The sequence below is a fragment of the Meles meles genome, chromosome 7 (assembly GCF_922984935.1).
Source record: "Meles meles chromosome 7, mMelMel3.1 paternal haplotype, whole genome shotgun sequence".
Classification (NCBI taxonomy): Eukaryota; Metazoa; Chordata; class Mammalia; order Carnivora; family Mustelidae; genus Meles; species Meles meles.
This window is the reverse complement of record NC_060072.1, coordinates 8,641,197-8,664,513: the sequence shown is the minus strand read 5'-3', so window position 1 is coordinate 8,664,513 and position 23,317 is coordinate 8,641,197. Positions and strand designations below refer to the sequence as shown.

The 23,317-nt window shown below is 59.8% G+C and overlaps 1 protein-coding gene across 2 annotated transcripts in view; it reads left to right on the top strand.

Moving 5' to 3' along the window:
• CACNA1I (calcium voltage-gated channel subunit alpha1 I) overlaps window positions 1-13,115 on the top strand; it is a 116,726-nt gene extending 103,611 nt beyond the window's left edge. The window contains exons 30-37 of one of the 2 annotated variants that reach the window (XM_046012719.1): window positions 2,242-2,320; window positions 2,955-3,076; window positions 3,492-3,830; window positions 4,086-4,193; window positions 4,591-4,713; window positions 6,238-6,403; window positions 7,615-7,814; window positions 8,779-13,115. In XM_046012719.1, coding sequence (XP_045868675.1) covers window positions 2,242-2,320; window positions 2,955-3,076; window positions 3,492-3,830; window positions 4,086-4,193; window positions 4,591-4,713; window positions 6,238-6,403; window positions 7,615-7,814; window positions 8,779-9,417 — 1,776 coding nt within the window. In that variant the 3' untranslated portion in view covers window positions 9,418-13,115. Of the gene's footprint in view, window positions 1-2,241; window positions 2,321-2,954; window positions 3,077-3,491; window positions 3,831-4,046; window positions 4,194-4,590; window positions 4,714-6,237; window positions 6,404-7,614; window positions 7,815-8,778 lie in introns of both variants that reach the window. The other variant, XM_046012718.1, reaches the window with a different exon arrangement.
• The last annotated feature ends 10,202 nt before the right edge of the window (window positions 13,116-23,317 follow it).

Genomic DNA, 23,317 nt, shown 5'->3' with positions numbered 1-23,317 from the left:
GGAGGTTTGGATAGGACCTGTTTGGTGGGGACAGCATGAGACGCTGACCTGGGTGGAAACCCTAGGAAGTAGGAAAGTGCACATTGCCTCATCCCATTGGCCAGTGGAAGGGAGAGAGGATCAGGGCCACACAGGATGTGACTTTCATCTTCCTGGGAAATCCGAAATCTCAGTCCTCCCCTCCCCCTCTGTCCTGACTCCTTAGGACTCCCCTTCTCCCTCACCTCAGGGTGGCCTCTGCTCTGGGGAGAGCCTCATACACATTCATTTATTCATGATGACTCATCTAGTCTTCAGGAATTTTAGTCATCTTAAAATAAAGGGCACGATCCAGCATGATAAAAATGAGGATAAAAAATGAACAGCCCTGGGAAGGTGGAAGTTTCAAAGCTAATTCTCTCAGGCACATGGGCCAAGGATGCTCGCGAGTTTGCTCTGAGTGTCCCAGCAGCCTCCTTACAAAGGGATAGCGACACGGCTCTCATCAGGTCTGGAGGGAAAGAAAGCAAGCAGGGATGTTCTTTCAGACAGATGTGGTTTTTCCCAACATGCAATCCCTTCGGAGGAATTTGTCACATGGAGATGCCCGGGAGGTCCCAGCTTCAAGTAGGAAACATGATAGTAATGACGGTCATGTCAGCACTTTTAAGAAACGTGCACATCAAGTACCACGTAGGATGGGGGACGTACCCTCAAAATCTTTTAGCTGTCATATGGACATCGGACATTTTCTCCGTTCTGTGTAAAGTGCTATGAAAATGACATTTCCACCAGTCTCTGCCCCCTGCAGAGAGAGGAGGCAACAAGGAAGGCTTCTCAGAGGAGGTGACTCTTGACCTGGGTTTTGAGGGATCGGGCAGAGGCACTCACTAGGCAAAGACAGAGAAAGGGTCTTCCCTGCATGGGGAACAGAATATGCGAATGGAGTCTGGTTTCTGTGCGGCTGGAGTCTGCGGTGGGATGATCAGGCCGGGGTGGGGGCTAGTCCACGGGGCTAGGTCACAAAGGGCTTCGATGCCAGGACAGCAAACTCGGGCTTTATCCTGTGGGCAGTGGGCATCATAAGAGGTTCTGGACAGGGGAGGCCTCAAGCAGGTCTGCCTTTAAGGAGTGGGTTAAAGGCGAGGCTGGAGGCAGGGAGGCCAACAAGGAGGCTGCTGGGGCTGTGCAGTCTCTAGGAGATGCCGTGGGAGGAAGGAGGGACGGACCGGGAAGGTGAGGTCCACCCTGGTTAAGAAGCGCCGCTCACCTGGGCCTGCAGAGGGTGGAAAGCTGACCGGAGGTCTAGGGCCACACTCACTCCCTGGCTTCGGAGGTGCGCAGTAAGTGCCTGCACCGTTAACGAGCAGAGTGTCTTCTAATGAGTCAGACGCTACTGGTGTGGTTGTACAACAGCTCGGAAGGAAATCCTCCTGCAGAGCAGAGAAACATTAGGGGGCTGTGGTTAACATGGTTTACTTTTCAACGATTAATGCAAACCCTCTTCTGATTCTGTGCATGCAGGCCTTCTGAGGGTTCCGGGAGGTAGTCTGTTTCTAGGGCAGGAATGTTCTCGAGGCTTATCTCATTCGTAGCATGTGTTAGAGGCCGTTTCCCGTGTATGGCTGGATTTGAAATAGCTTTATAATCGGGGACATTTTGTTCCCACAGGAGCCGTGGGACCGGGGTGGCTGGGTTTGCGGGAAGCTTCGGGGGCTCACGACCCTGCGTGATTCCTCTGCTCGCTTCCCTCCACGGCCAGGCCCTGCGCGGGCTGGAGGAGGCAGACCCAATCTAACCCAGCCCCGTCCCGGCTCTCAAGGCTTCTCGGCCCTGCTGAGGCCGGTGATGGGGACACGGGCAGCAGCGCTGTTGCTGACTCCCCTCCCCCCCCCCCCGCATCCATTCGCGGGATGTGGCCTAGCACACGCGTGTGTGGTGGAGTGATTGTGCCTGCAGGGTTTGAATCCTAGTCCTCCCGCCTCCTAGCAATGTGATCTCGGCAAGCCACTTCCCCACTGAGCGCGTGTCTTTCTCATCTCCAGGATGGGGTAACCTGTAGCTCGTAGATGTCTGTGTGGGGTAAGCGAGCTTACGGATCGGAGGTGTTTGAAACCGGCAGCTCGGGGGAAGGGCTCTGCCCGCATTTTGTTATTCTGTGTCCTGTGCCGGACCGGTCTCCCCCGGGGGGGCGGCTGTGGGGTGACAGCCCCGGGCACAGAGCCCGACCCTCAGGCCAGCCCCCCACCTCCTCCCGGACAGGTGGGCAACCTGGGCCTTCTCTTCATGCTGCTTTTCTTCATCTACGCCGCGCTGGGCGTGGAGCTGTTCGGGAAGCTGGGTGAGTGCCTCCCGAAGCAGGCCGGGGCTGGTGAGGGGGCAGAACGGGCCCAGAGGAGGGCGCTAGCAGGGTGGGGAGGCCGCAGACGTGGCCGAGTGTCCCATCAGGGTCTTTGTAGTGGGGGACATCCCACAGCTGGCCCATGTGGGGATGGAGGGGTGACCCTCAGCCATCGACGCCCGCCCCCGGGACCGGTGGTATTTTGAGAGACGCCAGCCTGGATGCAGCGGCGTTCGCGAGGCCTGCGGCATACAGAGCCCTGACTGGGAGCCCCCCCCTGCTGTCTGAGCCTCCGTGAGGATGACCCTTCTGGCCACATTCACCAGTGCCTGTCCTGAGCCAGCGCGGCTCCAGCGAGGCCGAGGGCAACACAGCCCATGCTGAGCCGGCCCTGCACAGGGTTGGTTTCAGAAAGCGGGGCTCCCTTGGGGGCTGGCCCTCACCCCTGCTTCCCTTCTCTCAGGACCTGATACACCAGTGAGGGGAGGAGCCAGGCTCCCAGAGTCTGTGTGCCCCTCCCTGAGCCTCAGTTTCTCCATCTGTGGGCTGAGCACAGTCCACATGCACCTCCAAGGATTGGGGACCCTGAAATGAGGCTAGAGTGGGACAGGGCTGATCTCTTCTCACCTTTCAGTCTGCAATGACGAGAACCCCTGTGAGGGCATGAGCCGGCATGCCACCTTCGAGAACTTTGGCATGGCCTTCCTCACGCTCTTCCAGGTCTCCACCGGTGACAACTGGAACGGGATCATGAAGGTACCCGGGGGCAGGCTGGGGAGGGAGCCAGCGGGTTGGGGTCTGGGAGCAAGGGTCCTGACAGCTAGGGCTCCCGCCTGGCGCTCCACTGCACATGGGAGGGGAGAGCAGGGCAGTGGGAACCTGCCTGGAGCTCTGAAGCCCAGCGAGGTGGAGATGAGCCCAGAAATCATTCTTTGGGGACCTCTGCCTGCTGCTCTGGGATCAGGGCTCCGCCCAGGGCTAGAGGGGACTTGGGGCCCACAGCCCAGGGTCAGGGGCTGCAGGCACCGGTCCTCCTCGCCTGCCCACCCAGGGGAGGCTCCCTGGCTGTGGCCCACGGCCCGGCCTGGGCGGGACGGGGCTCAGGGAGCGCAGAGCGGAGGCGCCCGGGCCCTTGCCAGGCCCTCACAGAGCCTCGCCGCCCCCGGGGCAGGACACGCTGCGCGACTGCACCCACGACGAGCGCAGCTGCCTGAGCAGCCTGCAGTTCGTGTCGCCGCTGTACTTCGTCAGCTTCGTGCTCACGGCCCAGTTCGTGCTCATCAACGTGGTGGTGGCCGTGCTCATGAAGCACCTGGACGACAGCAACAAGGAGGCCCAGGAGGACGCCGAGATGGACGCAGAGCTGGAGCTCGAGATGGCCCACGGCCTGGGTCCCAGCCCGCGGCCGCCCACCAGCTCCCCGGGGGCCCCCGGCCGGGGCCCGGGCGGGGCGGGCGGCGGGGGCGACGCCGAGGGCCGCCTGTGCCGGCGCTGCTACTCTCCGGCCCAGGTGGGCAGGGGTGCAGAGGGCGGCACCGCGGGCTGGAGGGGGCAGTCGGGCGTCCGAGGCCTCAGGCAGAGACCTGGGTCGTTTTGAGCCCCGCCCTGTCCCGCTCCGTTGAAGGGGTGACCCTGTGACGAGGGGGTTGGGTCCCGCCCGCCCCACAGTCCCCCCCCGGAGCCGCCGATAATCCCGCCTGTCCCCACCCCGTCCCCGTCCGCCTAGGAGAACCTGTGGCTGGACAGCGTCTCTTTAATCATCAAGGACTCCTTGGAGGGGGAGCTGACCATCATCGACAACCTGTCCGGCTCCATCTTCCACCACTACTCCTCGCCGGCCGGCTGTGAGAAGTGTCACCACGACAAGCAGGAGGTAATGGCGGCCTCGGTGGGCAGCGGGCACCCCGTGGTGGGGGCAGCGTGACGTCTGGCGGAGGACAGCCCAAGGGAAGAGCCTGGGCCCCCCTGACCAGCGCCGTTCAGCTGCCAGGGGTGCTGAGTCTGGGGGCATGTGGACCAGCGCTGGTCCTCACAGTCTGTGACAGTGAGGCTACCCGCAGGCCCAGCCCCGGCCTAGCACTGTGCTGACCGTGACGCCATCGTGCGTCCCCTACCCCCTGCTCAGACTGGGTCCCCGGTGCATGGTGGCATAGCTTCCATGCTCAGCAAATCTCTGCTCCCTCTAACCACCTGCCTGTGCCTTTCTGGAGGACCAGGCCTGCCCCCTCCCAGCCCCCAGCGTGACCTGAGGCAGCCACCTCTCCCTGCAGGTGCAGCTGGCCGAGACGGAGGCCTTCTCCCTGAACTCAGACAAGTCCTCCTCCATCCTGCTGGGTGACGACCTGAGTCTCGAGGATCCCACAGCATGCCCCCTCGGCCCCAAGGACAGCAGGGTGAGTGGTCCCAGGGGGCTTCGTGGGGCTGTCCCTGCAGGCTGGCCTCCACCTGGCCAGCCAGAACACTGCTTCTTCCTCGTGCACCGAGATAGAAGCAGCACCTGCTGTGTGACGGGCCCACCTCTTTTGTTGGGCGGTTGAAAGCAGTGGGGCTCAGAGAGGTGCAGTGATGGACCTGAAGTCACACAGCAACCGGCCCAGCTAGGCCCCCAGGCATGGCATTCAGTGGCCTCAGCCACTCCTTGTTTCTTTGGATATTTTTTATCCATTTAATGGGGGTTGTTCCAAGCAGGACAAACTCAGGGGTGGGGTTGGGGAAGGGGGCTCGAGGCTGAAGGGGGCGGAGGACGGCGGCACCAGACGCACACACCTGCTGTGCACCCGCCACTTGCGCTCCAGTTTGCCCGTCTCCCGCTCCGGGTAGTGGGGACGACTCAGCTCCATTGAGTACCTGTGTAAACCCGGGCTCTGGGGAGCGAAGCGGCTTGCTCCCCTCACGCAGGAATGCCACTGTGTCCCTGTGGCCGACTTAGGCAGGAGAGGTCCCCCGCTGGGCTTGGGACCTCGGGGCCAAGAGGAGCTGTCAGGGGGAGGGCGCTGCCTGGCCTGAGGTAGGGATGCGGAGGCACTGCCTGTGAGAGCCTCTTTCCCCTGCAGCCTCTGTCCCTGCAGGGCAGCCTGGGCCTGGCCCCACTGTCCCTCGTGACCGTCCTCCATCAGTCCCCTCACCGCGCTCTGCATCCCCTCCCTAATAGCTGGCAGCTCCTGTTCCCCCGCCCCCCAGCCCCTTCCTGCCTCTGCACCCCTGCACTGCTCTCCCACCCAGGGTATCGGACGTGCTCTGCTTCTGGGGCCTGGCTGGGCCTCGGCAAGTGTAGCTGGGTTTAGTCTGGGCTTAGAGAGCAAGTCATGGGGGTCCATCTGCCTTGAAAGGGTACCCTGAGGCAGCTCTGGGGTCGCTGCTGGGCAGGGGTCACCTTGGGCTGCAGGGCTGAGGGAAGCCTGGGCCTAGAGAGGGCCACCAGGACTGCCAGGCAGCTTGTGGGGGCCAGACCCAGGAAGGAGGGCTTTCTCTCTCATTTATGGATGTGGATGCCGGGTCTTGGCGAACGGAAGGGACCCGCCCACCACCCTGCTCACAGGGAGGCCCCTGGGCCGCTCCACCTGTCTTCTGATGCTTTCACCAACTTGGACTTGACTTTTGCACTGGGCCTGGGTCTTTACCAGGCACTTGGTTACAGGGACAAGGAAGACCCTGGGGATCTCAGGGCCAAGCCTGGAGTGAGCAGGAAACGGCAACCTGCCTGGGATACCAGAGAGGGCTTCCTGGAGGTGGGGCCCTTTCACCTGGGTTTTGGAAGATGACCGTGGTTAGCCAGGTGGAAGAGGCGAGGAGAGGGCCATCTTGGGTGATGAGAGTGGCCCGAGCAAAGGCTGTGGAGCGGGGGCATAAAGGCAGCTGGGGCAGGGTCTTCCTTGGGTCCCCCTGTCACCACCCTAACCTGCCTCCCTTTCCTGCAGGGTGAGCCAGACACACCTGAGCCCGTGCACGCAGGAGAGGTGGGCGAATGCTTCTTCCCCTTGCCCAACACAGCTGTCTCATCGGATCCGGAGAACTTCCTGTGGGAGAGGGAGGCGGTCCCGTCCAATCCCGTCCGGTCCTGGCTGAAGCAGGAGAGCAGCCGAGGTGAGGAGGGGGAGCCCTCATCAGCTCCCCACGGCCCCGATCTCTGGCAGCGGCTGCAGTGGGGCTGGCCGAGTGCTTTTCTTAGGGTCTCTGCCCAGACAATTCTGCTGAGTCCAGAAAGAACCAGATGCTTAATGGACAATAAAAGATGGGATTCTCTGGTCTGATATAACAATGATAAAAAGATCAAGATAATACAGGGAGGCGAGATAATAATTATCTGGCAACCTGATCTAATGGGAGGTTCATGCTGAGCTCCTAGAAGCTGTGGTGAAAAGGGAAAGGGGTCACATAGAGTTCTCATTAAGCAGAAGGAAAGCTGCCAAATTATTGCGGTATTTTTCTAGAGCTGAATTTGAGACGTGTTTGTCCACATCTTCACATGAGGTGATTTTGAGCAACAGAAAGCCCGTTGTAAAATGTTGGGACATTTATCCTTCGGCCCCACACTCAGCATCCTGCGTCTGTGCACTGGGCTTGTGGCTGGGCTTGTGGGCGGAGGTCAGAGGACCTAGTGCCCTTGTTCGTCAATTGGGCTCACCTTCACCTCAAGTCCTCTTGGAGGGTGGTGGGAATCTGGTTCCACAGCACTGGCTGGGATGAGCTCAGCAGCAAAGAGACCCCTCCAGACCCTAGGCCCCCCCCAGGTACTTTCTGGAAGGCCTGGCATCTAGTTCCTTCCAGGAGCTGGGGGTGGAGTGATTTTTCTTAGGACTCTCCCTAAAGGCAGTGGCCTTGATGGCTGAGGTGCCAAGACCCCAGGCTTCCTGGACCAGAGTGAGGGCGCAGGATCCAAGTGCCACTGTGATTGAGTAAAAGCCTGTCCCCTTTAGTTAACTCATTTGTGTAGTCCTTAAACAATAAGAGGACACAGAACGGGAACCGCCCCACCCCCGCCCCCTGCCTGCTGGAGACTTTCAGGTTATCCAGCCTTGGGTCCCTCTTTTGAAGAGGAAGGAGCTCAAGGGTCCTTGAGCCTGGGTCCACCGGCTCCAAAAGCTTGTCTTTGCCCAGTGGCCAGGAATCAGAGCGGCTGGCTCAGTATTTCTTTCTGGCTTTCGCAACGGAGACATCAACTCTCAGAGGGGGAGACATACCCACAGTCCCATAGCCAGTTTGGTAGGAAGCCTCCTGCCTGCGGGTCTAGAAGGCATCCTCCAGGAGCCCACCAGCCCGAGCCCGCTCCCCAGCCCCCTCTCCTCCTTCCCCAGCTGCACCCCCGAGGCCCTTCTCCCCGGATGCCTCCAGCCCTCTCCTGCCCATGCCCGCCGACTTCTTCCACCCTGCTGGGTCTGCCAGCCAGAAAGGGCAGGAGAAAGGCCCTGGCACTGGGACCCTCCCCAAGATTGCCCTGCAGGGCTCCTGGGCATCCCTACGGTCGCCGAGTGTCAACTGCAGCCTCCTCCGGCAGGTATGGGCACCTCCCCGTCTCCATGAGCTTTCCTGCTGGGGGGTGGGGCATCTGAGTGGGGCCTTGATGTCCAGGTGAAGAAGGAGGGGCAGATCTGGGGCAAGGGAGGTCTGACCTACACGGCTACCAGCACTGCACTGGCTGGGGCTGCCTCCTGGGCATGCAGAGGGCAGAAGCACAGAGCAGAAAGGTCACGCAGAGCCCGCAGCCCCAGGGCTCGGAGAAGCAGGAGCTGCCCCAGCTCCTGCATATATGGTGGAAGCAGAGCTGGTCCCCCGCTAGGCCAGCTGCTGGTCCCAGCTAGGTGCCTGGCTGTGTGTGAGGCTAGGGGGCAACAGAATACAAAATCCCTGTCCCGTGGCTTACGCTGTGCCATTCAGTGTATGTGTTGCAGGGGTGCGAGAGGAGAGGGAAAGCCAAAGGAAGTGCGTGAAAATCATCATCTATTTGAGAGTGATACCTGGCCGGCAGAACATTGGCCCAGGAAGGGGCTATGGGGGGGCAGTTCTAGGCGCTGGGAAGGCAGTGAGGGGTGAGGTACATGGATGTCTAGGGAACAGATTTCCAGGCAGCCAGGGGCCAGGGTTGAGGGGTCCTGGGGGGAGGGGGAGAGTGAGGATGGTGAGAAGAAAGGTCCCAGAGGGCTAGAATGGGGTTCTCCGGTCACCGCATGAGTGTGTTTAAGTAAGGGGGGGGGGGCTACGCAGGGATCGCAGCAGGAGGCCACTCCTAGTGGCTACCTGGACAAAGGCCACCCGGAATCAGGGATGGGTGGTGATGTAGCGGAGGGGAGAAGCCGTGAGGTCCTGGGTGCATTCTGAAGGGAGCTCCTGAGGGATCGGAGGGGCTGCTGTGCGCGTGTCTCTGGGAGGGACAGCCTGCCCCAGCGGCGGAATGGGGGACACCTGCTGCGGGCCCTCAGCCGCCCCTCCACTTGCCGACCCCTCCCCCCACTGCCCCCCAGGCCACAGGGAGCGACACATCGTTGGAGGCCAGCCGCAGCAGCTCGGCGGGCAGCCTGCAGACCACACTGGAGGACAGCCTGACCCTGAGCGACAGTCCCCGGCGCGCCCTGGGGCCCCCTGCCCCCGCCCAGGGCCCGCGAGCCGGCCTGTCGCCCGCCACCCGCCGCCGGCTCAGCCTGCGGGGCCGGGGTCTGTTCAGCCTGCGCGGGCTGCGGGCGCACCAGCGCAGCCACAGCAGCGGCGGCTCCACCAGCCCGGGCTGCACCCACCACGACTCCATGGACCCCTCGGACGAGGAGGGCGCGGGCGGCCGCGGCGGCGCGGGCGGCGGGGGTGCGGGCAGCGAGCACTCGGAGACGCTCAGCAGCCTGTCGCTCACGTCGCTGTTCGGGCCGCCGCCGCCCCCGGGGCTCCCGCCGGCCCGCAGGTTCAGCAGCACCAGCAGCCTGGCCGCCGGCTCCGGCCCCGGCCCCCGCCGCCCGCGCAACCCCGCCCGGCCCCGCGGCCTGGCCCGGAGCCCCTCCTGGGCGGCGGACCGCAGCAAGGACGCGGGCGGGGCCCCCGCGGCGCCCCCCGAGCAGCAGCCGGGCCCGGCGGAGCTGCAGCCGGCCGACGCGGCCAGCAAGCGGAAGAGATGAGGGCCGCCGGGGCCCAGCCGGACGCCCCGTCCCACCGTCTTTTACCTCAGGAGCCAGGGGGCAGGCAGCAATACTTCGGCCACAACCTGGGCGTCGCACAGGGGCCAGCCAGCCAGCGCCGGGCCGCCGAGAGGGTGGGCTTGAGCAGGGTCTGGGTTCGCCGAGGCCCGGCCGTGGCCCTGGCCGTGGACCGCAGCCGTGGTCCTTCCCGTGCATATACATATACATATATATATGCATATATATAGAGAGAGACAGACATATATATTTATTTATTTTTTTTACTGAGAGCTTATGATTTCCAGAAAGTGCTACAGTTGGAGGTGGGGGGTGCGGGCTGGTGCCCAGATATAGGGCTTTTGCCGAATGCTTCGGACCCAGGCCAGACCTACCCCAGGGCGGATGGTCCAGCTGGGGCGTCAGCAGCGGAGCTCTTTGGTATCTCCCCCGGCCCGGGGCTGGGAGTGGCTTGGGACAAGCTCTCAGGCCTCTGAAGTTACAGTGGCCGGGGAGACAGGCTCAGAAGAAGAGGTGAAATTCAGGGTGCGTTTTTTTTTTTTTTTTTCCTTTAAAGAAGAAACGCCGCTAAGATCCTCCCCCCACGTATTGGGGTGTCTGTCTTGTTCCTGACTGTCTAGTTGTCGTGAACAGTCTTTTGTAGATGCCCCAGAGCACACTCTTAGTCAACCAGTTAGATGTCTTTCTTTAGGAAAACCAGGGGTGAATAGTCGTACTTTCTTAGGGCAGGGGTGGGGGGTGGAGGGTAGCTCCAAGGCTGGGCAGGGGCCTCAGCCAGTGGGCAGGGCACTTCCAGGGGTGGGGGAGGGCAGTCTGCCATGGCTTTGCCCCCCAGGGAGGCCAAGGGCAGGCATGGAGGCAGCAGGAGAGAGGAAGGGTAAAGGGTATTGAGCAGGGTGTGCAGAAGCTTGGAAGTCAAGGGTACCAGCCTGGTCTGTGCCGGCCAGTCTCCCCTGCGGGTGCCCTGGGCTAATACAGGCAGTGGTGGCCATCACATGCCACCTTTTATCTATCCGCCAGGTGGGCTCTGAGCCATGGTCATTCCGGGAGGTCATGCTCCCCCAGGCCCCTGGACAGGTCTGCTCCCCTCCAGGGGAGTACAGGGGAAAGCAGATTCAACAGGATTCTAAGCCCGGATGGGGCACCTGCCTAGCCCTGGGACCAGCCTGGCTCTCCTCCCCCACGACTTTCCAAGGCTGCAGATCAGGTTTTACTTTAGCTGTGCTTCCCAAGTGGGTTCACAGTTGGGTATTTTTTTCTTCAAATAGTCACGCATTTATTTCAGTATTTATTAGGAAATAAACCATACACCGAACCCATGATTTCATTTCACAGATACTGCTTAGGTCAAGGGGAAGTCTTCAGAAGTGAATGGGTTTAAGGTCACTTTAAAGAAGCTGATCGGGAAGGTGAAGGTAGAGGCTGTTGGTCTGCACACCCACGGGGTCCTGGGGTGGGAAAGGCTGCCAGTTCAGGAAATGCTACACTTCGAGCAATAACCTGGGTCCTTTGCCTTGGTGAGTTCCCCTCAGATGGCTTCAGCGGGGCCCTGCGGAGGGGCTCTTGTCCTCATTCCCAAACCCTGACCTTAAAGAAACTTGCCTTCGGGCCGGGCTGGTGAGTGATACTGGGGGACTGGCAGCTTGCCTGGGCTCCAGGCACCTTCTGGGAGCTTGGGGCCTGGGCAGGAGACAGTGAGTGACTCAGCCTTTGTGGTCTGCAGTGACCCACCTTTCAGAGCTGGTGCGGGGAGTGGGGAAGGGTGGGCAGGCCCACTTCCCGCATGAGGAAACTGAGGCCTGGAGAGGTTGAAGTGGCCAGCTGGGGATACCTCAGTGTCCTGGAGTTCTGTAGGGGGCCAGCACCTGGGTGTGTGGGGTATGAAAAAGTGTGCCCCGTGGTCAGAAGGAGTGGGTTCAGAAGGCGAAACCTGCATGTGGGTCTCCGCTGGCTGAACCCCATAGGGCCAGCGTGGAGGTCAGACCTGCGTCAGCCCTTCAGCCTCTGGATTTTGGCTCTCCTCCCCCGGAAGTGTGGATGGGGGGCCGCTGTGCAGACAGCAAGGAGATGCCCGAGCACTGAACCCCCTCCCAGGATGGCAGCCTCCAGCGGGAGGGCTGTCTGAGCCCTCCCTCTCAGGGAGCAGCTGGACCTCGGGTCCTGTCCTCTTCTGCTCCTGGAAGCTTCTCAGCGGGGTTGCGGGAGGTTGAGCCCAAATCCCAAGCTCCCTGCTCCTGTGAACCTTGTGCTGCATCCCTTGCCCTGCTGTTTTGGGATAGAGGGAGCTCCTCCGGGGAAGAAGAGGCCCCGGGTAGCTCGGCCTCACCCTCCCTCCCAGCCTGCCACTGGGCCCGAGCCATCGTGGCTGGAGGGGGGTCCACACGCACATTAGGTGTGCAAGTCAGCACATTCCCAGAGGGACGTGTGTGCTGGAACCAGAAGAGGGACATGGGACCTGGAAAGACTGAGTAGAGGACTGACTGGGTTCAAGGGTTTGGTCTCTGACACCTATCAACAGCGTCCATTTTCCGGGCCTGGGTATCGTCTTTTTTAATCTGCACGGCAGCCCCTAGCAGTGTGCATGGCTGTGGCTAGGCACAGTCCGGGGAAGTGACATTCCCGGCGTCACCAGGTGATGGGTGCCGGGGCAGGGAACATGCCTTGGTGTGTCCGACACAAAGCCATCCTTTTACCCTCAGCCTTGTGGTCCCAGAATGAGCAGACGCGTGGGGAGGACGGTCTAGGCAAAGGGACTAGCCCTAGCGAAGCCGGGCCCGACAGAGCAGGGTGAGTCTAAAAGTGGGATCAGCTGAAGGTAGAGAGACGCTTGCTCTGGGGTGGGAGGGGCTGTGGTTGTGGGAGAAGGGGCTTATTCCCCCGGGGGGCTCCAGGTACTGTTCCCGGGCACTGGGCTTTGTTTCTGGGAGCTACAGGAGTTAGGGGGTCAGGGAAGCTGTGATCGGCTGGCTAGGACAAGCCAGAATGAATGGGGGTTGGCTGAATGGCCCCTCCGCCCTCCTGACCCCGTGACCCGTTCATCACAAAAGCACAAACGTACCCTAAATCCCACAGATCTGGCCCCAGGGAGAGAGGGGAACTTGATGTTGGACGCCCCAAGCTATCTGCTTGCAGGGCTGTGCCGAGTGGTGGCTGGCAGGCATCTGCACAGAGGGACCCGAGACCCGATAGGGCCGTGGCCCACCCTGGCCAAACACTCTTCCTGTCCCCTGCCCAACCTTCTTTGCACCTGGTAGCTCCCCAAAGGATGAAGCGTGCACAGTACCAGCCCACTGGCCTGTCTTCCCCCTAGATCCTTCCCTTAGAGCCTTCTGTTTTCTAGGGCCAGCTCCGGCCCTCTTTGCTGCGCTGTGTAAGGGCTTGGGGTCTTAGAAGCCGCTCTTTAGCCCAGATACACATACTCTTTTTGTCTTTGTGCAATAATCAGTGTTCGTGGTGGAGCCTGGCTTGGCTAGGGCCTGGGGAGGAGGCAGAGGCTTCCACCTCCGAGAAGCCCTCAGCCCGGGCCCACCACCGTGACTATCACACTCCGAGTGGCTGTACAGTTTCTACGGTGTGAATGAACTTCCCTCCTGGTTCCTGACGGCGCTGGTCCCTGCTGGCCCAGATGGCCCAGGCGTAGAGAAACCAAGTGGCAGCTGCCACCATGTTTTGAATAAAAACCCAGAAGCCTATTTCAGAAACTTGCCGTGTGCCTGTGCTATTCTTTCTTTCGTGGGGTGGGTGGGTGCTGAGCTGGGGGTTTCCCAGGGTGGGGTGGTGAGAGGTTCTCCGTCAGGCTCCAGCTGCCAGGCTTAGGGTGTCTAGGACCTAGAAAACGACCCCATGGGAGGGTCCATTCAAGGCTGGGGTCTGTTGGGCTGGGGGAGGCGGAGTCCGGCTCCGATGCTGGGCTTGTGTGGGAGGGTCATACAGGAGTAATTCATAGTTGACTCACTCTTGGCACTGTTGATGAAATTCATAGTCTAGGTATGATTAGGATTCTCTAGGCTGCAAAAGACAAAAGCCCAAATTGAATGAGCTTAACAATAAAAGAAAAAAAGGAGCCAGAGGGAGTGAGAGAGAGAAGGAAAAGAGAGAAGAAAAAAAAAAAAAAACCAAGAAGAAAACAACTTAGTGGTTTGAGAGATGGTGTTGGCTTCAGGTCTAGTCGGATCAAGTGCTCCAACTATGTTACTGGGACACAGTTTCTCTTCGCCTCTTGGATCTGCTTCCCTTTACATTTACTGCCCTCCTCTTCTAGTGGCCACCGGCAACCCAGGCTTGGGGCCTGTCTACCCATCCCCCAATGGATGAAAGCTTCCTCCCTGACAGTCCAGCCAAGTCCATGGACTCTCTTCGGGTTGGCTTGGGTATGTGCCATGGAGTTGCCATGCTCTGATCGGCCAGGCCTGAGCACTGGGATCCAGGGATGGGGGTGACACCTTCGCCCAAGAGCAGAAAAGGGACAAAGTGCCCGAGGAAGAGTGCTATGCACTTGCTGGGAGGAGGGAATACCCCAGGGCTGGAGTTTTGTCCCTGGAATAGGCTGTTGTCAGCACCGTCCTCCTAGGTGAGGCAAGAGGCCCAGAGAGGTCTGGAGAGTGGGCATCAAAGGGCTGTGAGAGCAGAACATCTGAGCTGGTGGCTCGAGGGCCTGCCCGTCCCCATCACCTCGTCTGGGTCTCCTGTCCCCTTTTCCCCCTTATGTGTCCTTTCTCTCCTTGGTGGCATGGCTGGACAGGGACACGGGGACCTCAGGATGGGGTATGACCTCCAGTCCGCACCACCATCTCTGGGGCCCCGCCCACTCCGGAGAATGGGGTGAGCTAAGGCCACCTTTGTCCTCTCACCTCTGTGCTCCCTGTTTTTGCCTTGTAACCCTTTCTGGTGGCTGCTGCTGCTCTCGGAGCTAATCGCGAAATCACCATCCAGGTTCCAGAGGGACCCGGATGCTCCGCTCCAGGCGACTGCCAGCCTGCTCAGAGCCTTGGGCTTTCCTGCCCCGGGTGTCTCAGGGGGAGGCCATAGAGGCCTTTCTACCGGGATAAGGGGGCATCTGTCTCCCTGGAAACAAAGCGGCGGGCTCCCGAGTGTGGGCCCCTCCCCTGTTGGGATGCCTGGCCCAAACTGCTGGGCTGCCTGCCCTCACCCAGACAGGGATCATACCCTCATTTTCCCAGGAGGAAGCTGGGCAGGGCAGGCCCTCTACAGAGCAGGCCAGGGCCCGAGTCCGAGTGTGGCCCAGGCCTGTCTGAACCACATGGTCCGGGGCAGTCAGCGGCCCACCCTGAACCTCATTCCTCAGCTGTGAGGCCTGGTTTCACTGCCCAGCTGGAGATCTCAGGCCTAGAGTTCCCCGTGGAGCCCTGGCTCCTGGGGGAGCCCCCTGGTTCCAGCCCCTCCTCTCCCAGACCCTTGAGACAGAGCTGCTGGCCTCCCCCGCCTGGCACCTCAGACTCCACGTATCCCAAATGCTGGTTGGCGGCCAGGCCTGTCCTCGGCTGCCCTTCCCCGCGCCTTCGCCTCCCTCCGAGGGTCCCCTGTGTGCCGCCCAGCCCGAAGCTCTACCTGCAGCCCACGCCTCTCTCTCTGCCTGTCACTGTGCCCGGCTGTGCACCATGGGGAGGGCCCAGGTCCAGGTCAGGAGAGGCAGGCATGCAGGGTCCCGCTCAGCTGACGGACCAGAGGCCCCAGGAACGCTCTGGCTTTGTCCCCCTCCACCAATCCCTGTGAGGACGACAAAGTGACTAACGGCAGCTCGCGGGTCCTGGGCCAGCCGGGTGCTGAGGCCACAGAAGAGATTCCGGCTTGGCCCTGCCTGTGGTTCCGTCCACATGGGCCCCACTCACGGGGCCCAGGCCCTGCTGCTGGTGGGACCAGGGTTGGGGGACACAAGTGGTCACCCCTTGGCTGAGTGGGCACCCGTTTACTCTCTCTCTCCCAGCTCTGCCTAAACAGTGCCATGGCCCTGAACGCCTGAGCTTGTACTCAGGGTTCTGTAGGACCAGGTCCACCTGCTATCCTCTCCTGTTCCCTTTCTCCCCTGCCCCTGGCTAACTCTTAATATCCCGTCAGGCCTCATCTCAAATGTCGCTTCTTCCAGGAAGCCTGCCCTGCTGCTCCATGGCTTTGTCTGCTTCCTGACTGCAGCTGCCCGGCAGCGCCCACAGCCCCTCCTCCCAGCCCAGAGCTTGGCGCCAGGCCGAGCCTCAGCAAATGTCAGCTGCGTGCTTGTGTTTTGGGAGCAGAAGAGACTTTGAAAACCAGCTAAACCCGTCCCTCATTTCTCTACCTGAGGCAACTGAGGTGCGGAGAGACAGGATGGCGTGCTCCGGGTCACACGGGGAGGCAGTGCAGGGGTGACCGTCACCTACAGGGCCCCCGGGCGGGCAGAGCACTGCTTTGCTTTCCTCTCCCTTACCTGTTAATAATGGGATTAAAAGCAAGTTGCTGCCAAGGAGAGAGAACGACTTAAAAAAACAAACACCCAAGAACTCTGGAAGGGAAGGACAAACTTCAGCCGTCAGCACTTTTTACTTTGACCTGAATTCATGAATTTTAACCAAATAAGCACCGGCACGTTAGGCAGTAATGCATGTACCATTATGCAAAGCCACTATTATGGCTGTAATGAGAATCAGATTCTGACTCGGCGGTGGCCTTCCAGGAGGGAGGCCTCCTCCGGTTGCCTGCGCTGTGACCTCGGATTGCCGTTGCCATGGGAACGCGGCTGCCTTGGGACTGCGTGGACGGGAGGCTGGTCCTGTGGGGAAGGGCGCAGCCGACAAGGCTGTTTCCTGGACAGAGGCAGCCCGGGGCCCAGAGGACAGTGGACAAACCGCCAACCGGAGGGGGCAGGGTGGGCAGACACGGCAAAGCCATGGTGCCCGCAGGCCCCCCACATCCTCCGCTTCCCCTTCTCGACTGCCCCTCCAGGGGACATCCCTTCCGTCCTGCAGAAGGCATTGGTTGAGCATCTACGAGCAAGGCTACGTGGGTGGTCTGTGTCAGGTGCTGGGATGTAGTGACAGGTCCCGGCCCCATGAGCCGGCATCTCAGCACGGGGGATGTTTAATAAAGTGTGAACAGACACATGAGCGATTTTGCAGCCTGGGAGGGACTGGGGGAGGGGGAGGGTCCTTCCACCCGGGGGGTCAGGGATAGCCCCCCAGGAAAGAGTCCTGTGAGCCAAGGCCTGAAGAAGGAGAGGGACACAGCTGTGCGGAGGCGTCAGTGAACCTTCAGACAGTAGGGAGGACAGATAATGTAGGACTCACGGTTAAATTTGAATTTCACAGTTAAATTTTATTTTATTTTTTTAAGATTTTTATTTATTTATTTGACAGACAGAGATCACAAGTAGGCAGAGAGGCAGGCAGAGAGAGAGGAGGAAGCAGGCTCCCTGCCGAGCAGAGAGCCTGATGTGGGGCTCGATCTCAGGACCCTGAGATCATGACCTGAGCCGAAGGCAGAGGCTTAACCCACTGAGCCACCCAGGTGCCCCTTCACAGTTAAATTTTAAACGGCAAATAATTTTTTAGTGGAAGTGTGCCATATGGGACACATGGACGCCGAAAAGTAATCTGTTGTTTATCTGAAATTTGAATTTTTGTTAGCTGAATCTGGCAAGCCCATCAGAGAGGGGAAGGGACCCGCCAGGGCTGCGGGCAGTAGAGGTCGGCTGCTCCCCACCCACACGTCTGCCCTTTTCGCCCTGGGAGGTTGCTCATGGTCTCCCTGCCAGTTTTGACCCTAGGTCCCCTTTGACTCTGTGCCTGGAAACGCCCTCTGACCCTGTCCCTGCCTCTCCGACCCAGGCGAGGCTCCCTCGTGGATGCTCTGGGCCTCCCTGCGCCCCCAACCATCAGCACGGCTTCCTCTCCGTCCCCCTGACTCCTGCCTCCTTCACTGGGCTCTGTGGTCCTCAGCCTGCAAGCCCCACCTTTGCCACATCGGGAAACATCCTGCCCCTCCAGGCTGTCCCCACGCTCGGCTGACTCTCACTCAGCTCCTCATGTGTTTTTGAACGAGCCCTGTATATTTTTGTATTGGGGTAAAATACACCTCAAACTTACCGTCGTAACCATTTTTGAGTTTACACTCAAGAGGCATTCGTGCTCACGCCCCTGTGCAACGGGCACCAGCATCCATCTCCAAAATTGTTCATTTCTCCCAAGCTGGAACTCTCTGCAGCAAAAAGCAACTCCCTGTCCCCTCCCCTGCCCCATCCTGCTTTCTGTCTCCTTGACCTTGACTCCTGGAAGTGAAATCACTTGGCGTCCATCCTTTTGCCACTGGCTTACTTCACTGAGCATCAGGTCCTCAAGGTTCGCGTTGGACTGCATCGGACCTCGGACTACATGTCCGTTTCTTTCCGTCTTTAGGCTGCATGATCACTGGCCGGTGGCCGGACCAGGTTCTGGTTCTTTGTTGAGGGAAACAGCTGGGGAGTTTCCACCTTCGGCTGCGAGGGGTCAGGCTGTCACGTTCATGGTGCACAGATGTGGGCTTGAGTCTCTGTGGGCAGGGTTTTGGGTGCGCGGCTGCGAGTTGGATCGCTGTACCACACGGTCAGTCCCCATCCGGCCCCCGTCCAGGCCCCGTCCAGTCACTGGAGGAGCTGCCCTGCTCTTTCCGCAGCTGCTGTACCATCTTCAAGCCCGGGCAGTCCCTCCCTTGGATGCGATGGTGGCCAAATCCTAGGCAAGCTCATGGCGAGCTCATCGATGGGATTTCTGGCCTCCTCCCCTTTCCATTCCCCTCCCTGTGTTTTTGACACTCTTGTGCCTCAGGGGCGGTGTGTGGCTTTCCCTGATGGTGCTTAACACCTCCTGGCTTTTATTTCCAAAAGCCCAAAGTGGAGCTTGCTGAGTTTCCGGGGAGGGAGGAAGACAGGCGGGAAGGGTGAGGCTCGCCCAGCCCCTCCCCAGATGAGCCTGAGCTCCACGCGGTGGGGACAGGGCTGTGGTCTGACCCCACGGGGAGCATCCTCCTGGCCAAGAACCGGCAGTCTAGAAGGACTGAGCCATGGAGTTCCGCAGGCTCAAGAGGCCAATGATCCGCCCAAGGCAAACCCTGGGTGGTGAGGACAGCCACAGGAGTGACTGGGTTGATTCTGGGAGAATAAAGAAGTGGTTCTTTATGCTCTGAGCTCCCGGGCCGAGACGCTTTCCTCTACACCTGTTGCGCAGACACAGCCATCCTGAGGTGGGTGTGGTGCCCGCCAGGCTGTGCCCTCTTCCCAGGCGATCAGGTCTCCTTTCCCCCTGCACAGCTGCCGGGGGACCCTGAGCCAGCTTCTGCTGCCGTGGCAGGGCAGGGGGCCAGCTGGCGACTTCTGGGGTCTCCTTGTCTTCGGCCAAGCTATAACCCCTGGAGGGTGTGGGAGCAGGCGTCCGGTGCCGGAGGGGGGGTCCCCCCAGGGGCTGCTGATGACGTTCTCTGTCGGCTCCGTTTCAGTCTCTTCCTTCCACTGTCCCTCGGGCTCTCTTATGCTCACTCCTCCCTCTCTGTCTGGGTCTCGCTGTCCATTTGTCTCTCTGTCTGGTCCTCTGGTCCTCTGCTGCCTTCCCTGGCCATTTCCCTCCTATTAACAATAACAGAAAGCACAGCTCGGAACGAACCCCCAGTCCAGGCTCTCCGAGCTCGCAGGCCCCGGGAGGGAGCCTGCTCTCCTGCCCAGGGAGGCTGGGGGGCAAGTCACAGACTGCATCTGGTTCTGTGCTCTGTCCTCACATGGTGATTCGTGTCCTGCCTCCTGTGTCTCTTGTGAAGGTACGGGCACTTGGGACAAGAGTCATCAGCCCACTGCCATCAGCCCACTGAGTGACCAGGGCCCGGAATCACCCTCCCGGGGCCAGTGAGGGGACAGCCTGCTGTGCTGGTGCTGACAATGACGAGCAGTCTCCGGGACAAATAGAGCCACCGGGACTTTCCAGCTAATAGTAGGAGGAGGTGAGCGCCTCCCCCCTGCCCCAGGGCACCCCACTGGGGTGTTCCCCATAAGCACTTCTTCCTGGGAGGAAGGCAGAGGCAAAGGTCAGGACATCAAGGCCCTGGTCAGCTTTGGGCGAGGGAGGAGCAACTTCCTGCGAGGCCGGTGAGGGACACAGACCCAGGTCGGACGCCGTGGTCTTTTCCCAGAGCCGGATGTGCGTTTAGAGAGGCTGCCACGAGGGTCAGTCTGGCTGGCGATGGGCAGGCCACGGTGTCCCACCTGACAGTGCTGTACGCAGCTTCTCGGCCGGTTCACAGCGACAGCGCTTCCTGGTCCCCAGGCCCGTGTGTCGTGCCCTCCCGTTGCGTGTGGGCTGGACCTGGTGACTTCTTCCCAACCAATAGCAAATGCAATGAGGGTCACTTCTCCCGCCAAATGACGGTCACCTCTCCCACCTGAGCTAGTTCAGCTCGGGGGCAGGGTCGCCCCGGGGATGTCACTCTGAGAGTAGGCCACAAAAAGCTTCTGGCTTTCACCAGACCGGTCCTCTCTTGTCCTATGTCACCTCCTCTAATGAGAGCTGGCCGCCGTGTTGTGAGCGGCCCTATGGAGAGGCCGCCCGACAAAGAATTGAAAGGTGCCTTCCTCTGGCCAGCACCCTGGGGGGATGAGGCCCCCAACAAGCCTCGCGAAACTGAGCCTGCCAACAGCCACTTGAATGAGCTTGGAAGCGGGTCTCCCCCCATCGAACCCGGAAGCGACCCTGCGGCCCCAGCCACGAGCCGGGTGCAGCTGTAGGAACCCGAAGAGGACCGAGTCAAGCCTTCAGAAACAGTGAAATCAGAAATGTGTTGTTTTAAGCAACTGAACTTTGCAGTGATTTGTCTTGTAGCCGTTGGTAACAGATCTAGGTACACACTGTACTGTGTTACGGGGTCACGTCTTCTAGTACGTGAAATGCTACCGCAGACAAATTAACGTGCGAAAAAATCAGAACAGTGGTGGCCTCCTGGGAGTAGGGGTGCGACTGATTGACAAGGGTCATGAGGAATCTTTCCGGGACGATGGTAACATCTTCTGTTCTGACGGGGGCTTCTGCGACACGGGTATATGCCTTTGTCAAAATTCAAATGACTTTCAAGATTTGTGCCTTTCATTGTCTGTAAATTTCACATCCAAAACAGCAAATGCTAAAGGATTTAGGGGAAATGAGACTGATGTCTTCGGTTTGTTTTGAAGTGCATCAAAAAATAAGATGGCTCGGGGCGCCTGGGTGGCTCAGTCGGTTGAGCGGCTGCCTTCGGCTCGGGTCATGATCCCAGCGTCCTGGGATCGAGTCCCATATCCGGCTCCTTGCTCGGCAGGGAGCCTGCTTCTCCCTCTGCCTCTGCCTGCCTCTCTGCCTACTTGTGATCTTTCTCTCTCTGTCTCTCTCTCTCTCTCTCTGACAAAAAATAAATAAAATCTTAAAAAAAAAATAAGTTGACTCAATGGGTAGATATTGATAAAGCAAGGATCATTCGAAGGGAGAATTCTACCCTTATAGTATATGGGCGTTCACTAAAAATCCTTCCGACGTTGCTGCGTGTGTGAAATTTTCATAGTAAAATGTTGGGGGAAAATAATTTATTTAACAAATACAGAGTGCTTCGTGGGAGAAAATTCAAATAATAGCATTGTGGCTGGATAGTAATTCTAGTCAAGGTCAGTTTTGTGCGAGACACCCAGTGGAGCTCTTTTACGGGCATGATGTCATTCTTAGAGCTGGTGTACAGGAAAGCAATGATGCCTCTGAACTTACAGATGGGGAAACTGAGGCCTGGGGGAGCCACCCCGTCAGGGTCATGCAGTGAGCAAGCGGCAGGGCTGGGATCTCCCCGGGGCTGAGTCCTCAGAAAGGTTGAGCTGTGTCAGCCTGGGGGTGTCCTTTCTCTCTCTGCCTCAGTTTCCCAGTCTCTGATATAGAGATACAAATGGTCCGGAGGCACTGTTTGGCTCCGCCTGTCCTCTCTGAGAGTCCAGACTCCTTTCTTCCGGGTCAGTGGCTCAGACACCTGCCCGGGACTCCTGGCATTCCCCCGAAGTGGGGTCCCGCACGCGGAGGCGAAGTTGCCTCACCACCCACTGGGTTCCACAGGCCCTCACCTCTGTCTTTCCTTTCGCAAGAACGAGGCTGCCCAGGCCATTCACAGCCCTGGCCCCAGAGGAAACCCTCGGGGCGCCTCCTCCTGAAGGTATCATGGAGGCCCTGGAAACACTTCCCGGCATGCATCGGTCCCCACAAATATGCATTTTCAGCCCATGTTTCATCCAGTTCAGAGAAGCAGGAGAGGATAAAAGCATGGCCCATGACTCTGGTGTTTCCCTCCACCCCACCACACCCCCAGAATAACATTCGTTGTTATGTGTCCCATGTCCCCACAAGCTCCTCCAGGCAGGGACAGAGGGACAAGAGGCCCACCTGCAGGGGCTGACCCAGGGACCGGAAGCTGGTCATGCACTTCCCGTGTACCTGGGGCTTCTCCACGTCAGTCTGGAGAAGTGGGTGTCACTGTTCCCTCTTCTGTGGTCAAGGAAATAGAAACTCAGAGAGGCAGAGCGACCTGCCCAGAGCCCACCGTCAGGACTCCTGCCCTGATGAGCCAATGCGGAGGGCTGGGTTCCTTCTGGCTGGCTCTGCGGATCGTAAATAGCCTACGGGGGAAATAAACTATCCTTCCCAGGTCTGTGGCCTTCTGAGTATTCTTAACAGTCAGTTCATGGGCTAACCTGTGTACACAGCTTTCCCACTGCTCTTTAATCCTGAAAACCCAGAGGCTCTAGTCCAAACTTGGGTAACCAGAGGAGGAGGAGGAGGAGGAGAAGTTTCCTTCTGGAATGTAGGGTGGTGACCAGAGTAGGTCCCCATCAGGTCAGAGGCTGGTCCAGGCTGTAGGGAATTGGGAGATGGCAAGGACTCTGCGCTGATGGGCTGATGGGATCTCCACACCCTGCGCCCCAGGGCTCCATCGGCAGCCATGGATGGAGCTGGGTCCCTGATTCCCACCCCCAGCTCAGGCTCCCTCGTGCATCTGGGATTTACATCCTCCAGAGCATGGGGTGAGGAGAGGAGGGGAGGAGAGGATGGTGGGTTTTGAAGTGGCCCTTTGTTTCCCCGGAACCTGGCCTCCCGGGTGGGTAGCCGTGGAGTGAATGTGGAGCGGGCACAACCCCCCAGTGTCCTGAGGCCATTTTCGATGCCGGGGACTAGCGTGCACAACCTCTCTGCCCCTCTCAGCGGGGCTCTTCCCGGAGAGAAGTCGGGCGGGCTGCCTCGGCCTTCAACTACCTTCCATTCCTGCGGTTCCCGGGGCTGCAGGGGCTGCTCAGATATTTAACTTTGGGTGGGAGGGAGTCAAGCTCGGGGGTGCGGGGCCGGTGCGACGTTCCAGAACACAGTGCAGAATTCTCAGCCTCTCTCCTCAGCTTCATCCTCCCCTGCCCCCAACGCTGCCCGGCGGTTCTGTCCACTCAGCAGGCTCACCGGGGACTGTCCCAGCTCCCCGCTGTCCTCCCCGCCTGAGCAGGGTCTCCCGCCCTTCCTTTCTGTCCTCAAGTGTGCCAACTCCTGGATCCAGCCCGCACATCACCTGCCCTGAACCTGTCCGTGGGATCAGACACACCCCCATCTGGCTCCCACGACTTTCCTCCTGTTCCTCTTCTTCAGGATGCTCCGAGTTGCCGTCTTATAGGTGAGTGGCGATGAGCTGAAGGACAGGGACAGCCCCTCCAACTCTCGAGACCATGGTCTGGTCAAGGAGGCCGGGCAGCAAGTGAGAGAGGGCAGCGTGCCTGTCAGCTCCCAGCAGGGACCCTTCCTTGTCCCTGTAGGTTGTACCTTGCCGAGGGTAGAGATCCCAATGCCTGTTCTTTGGCCAGCCATGTCACTGTAGACTCTGACCTGGG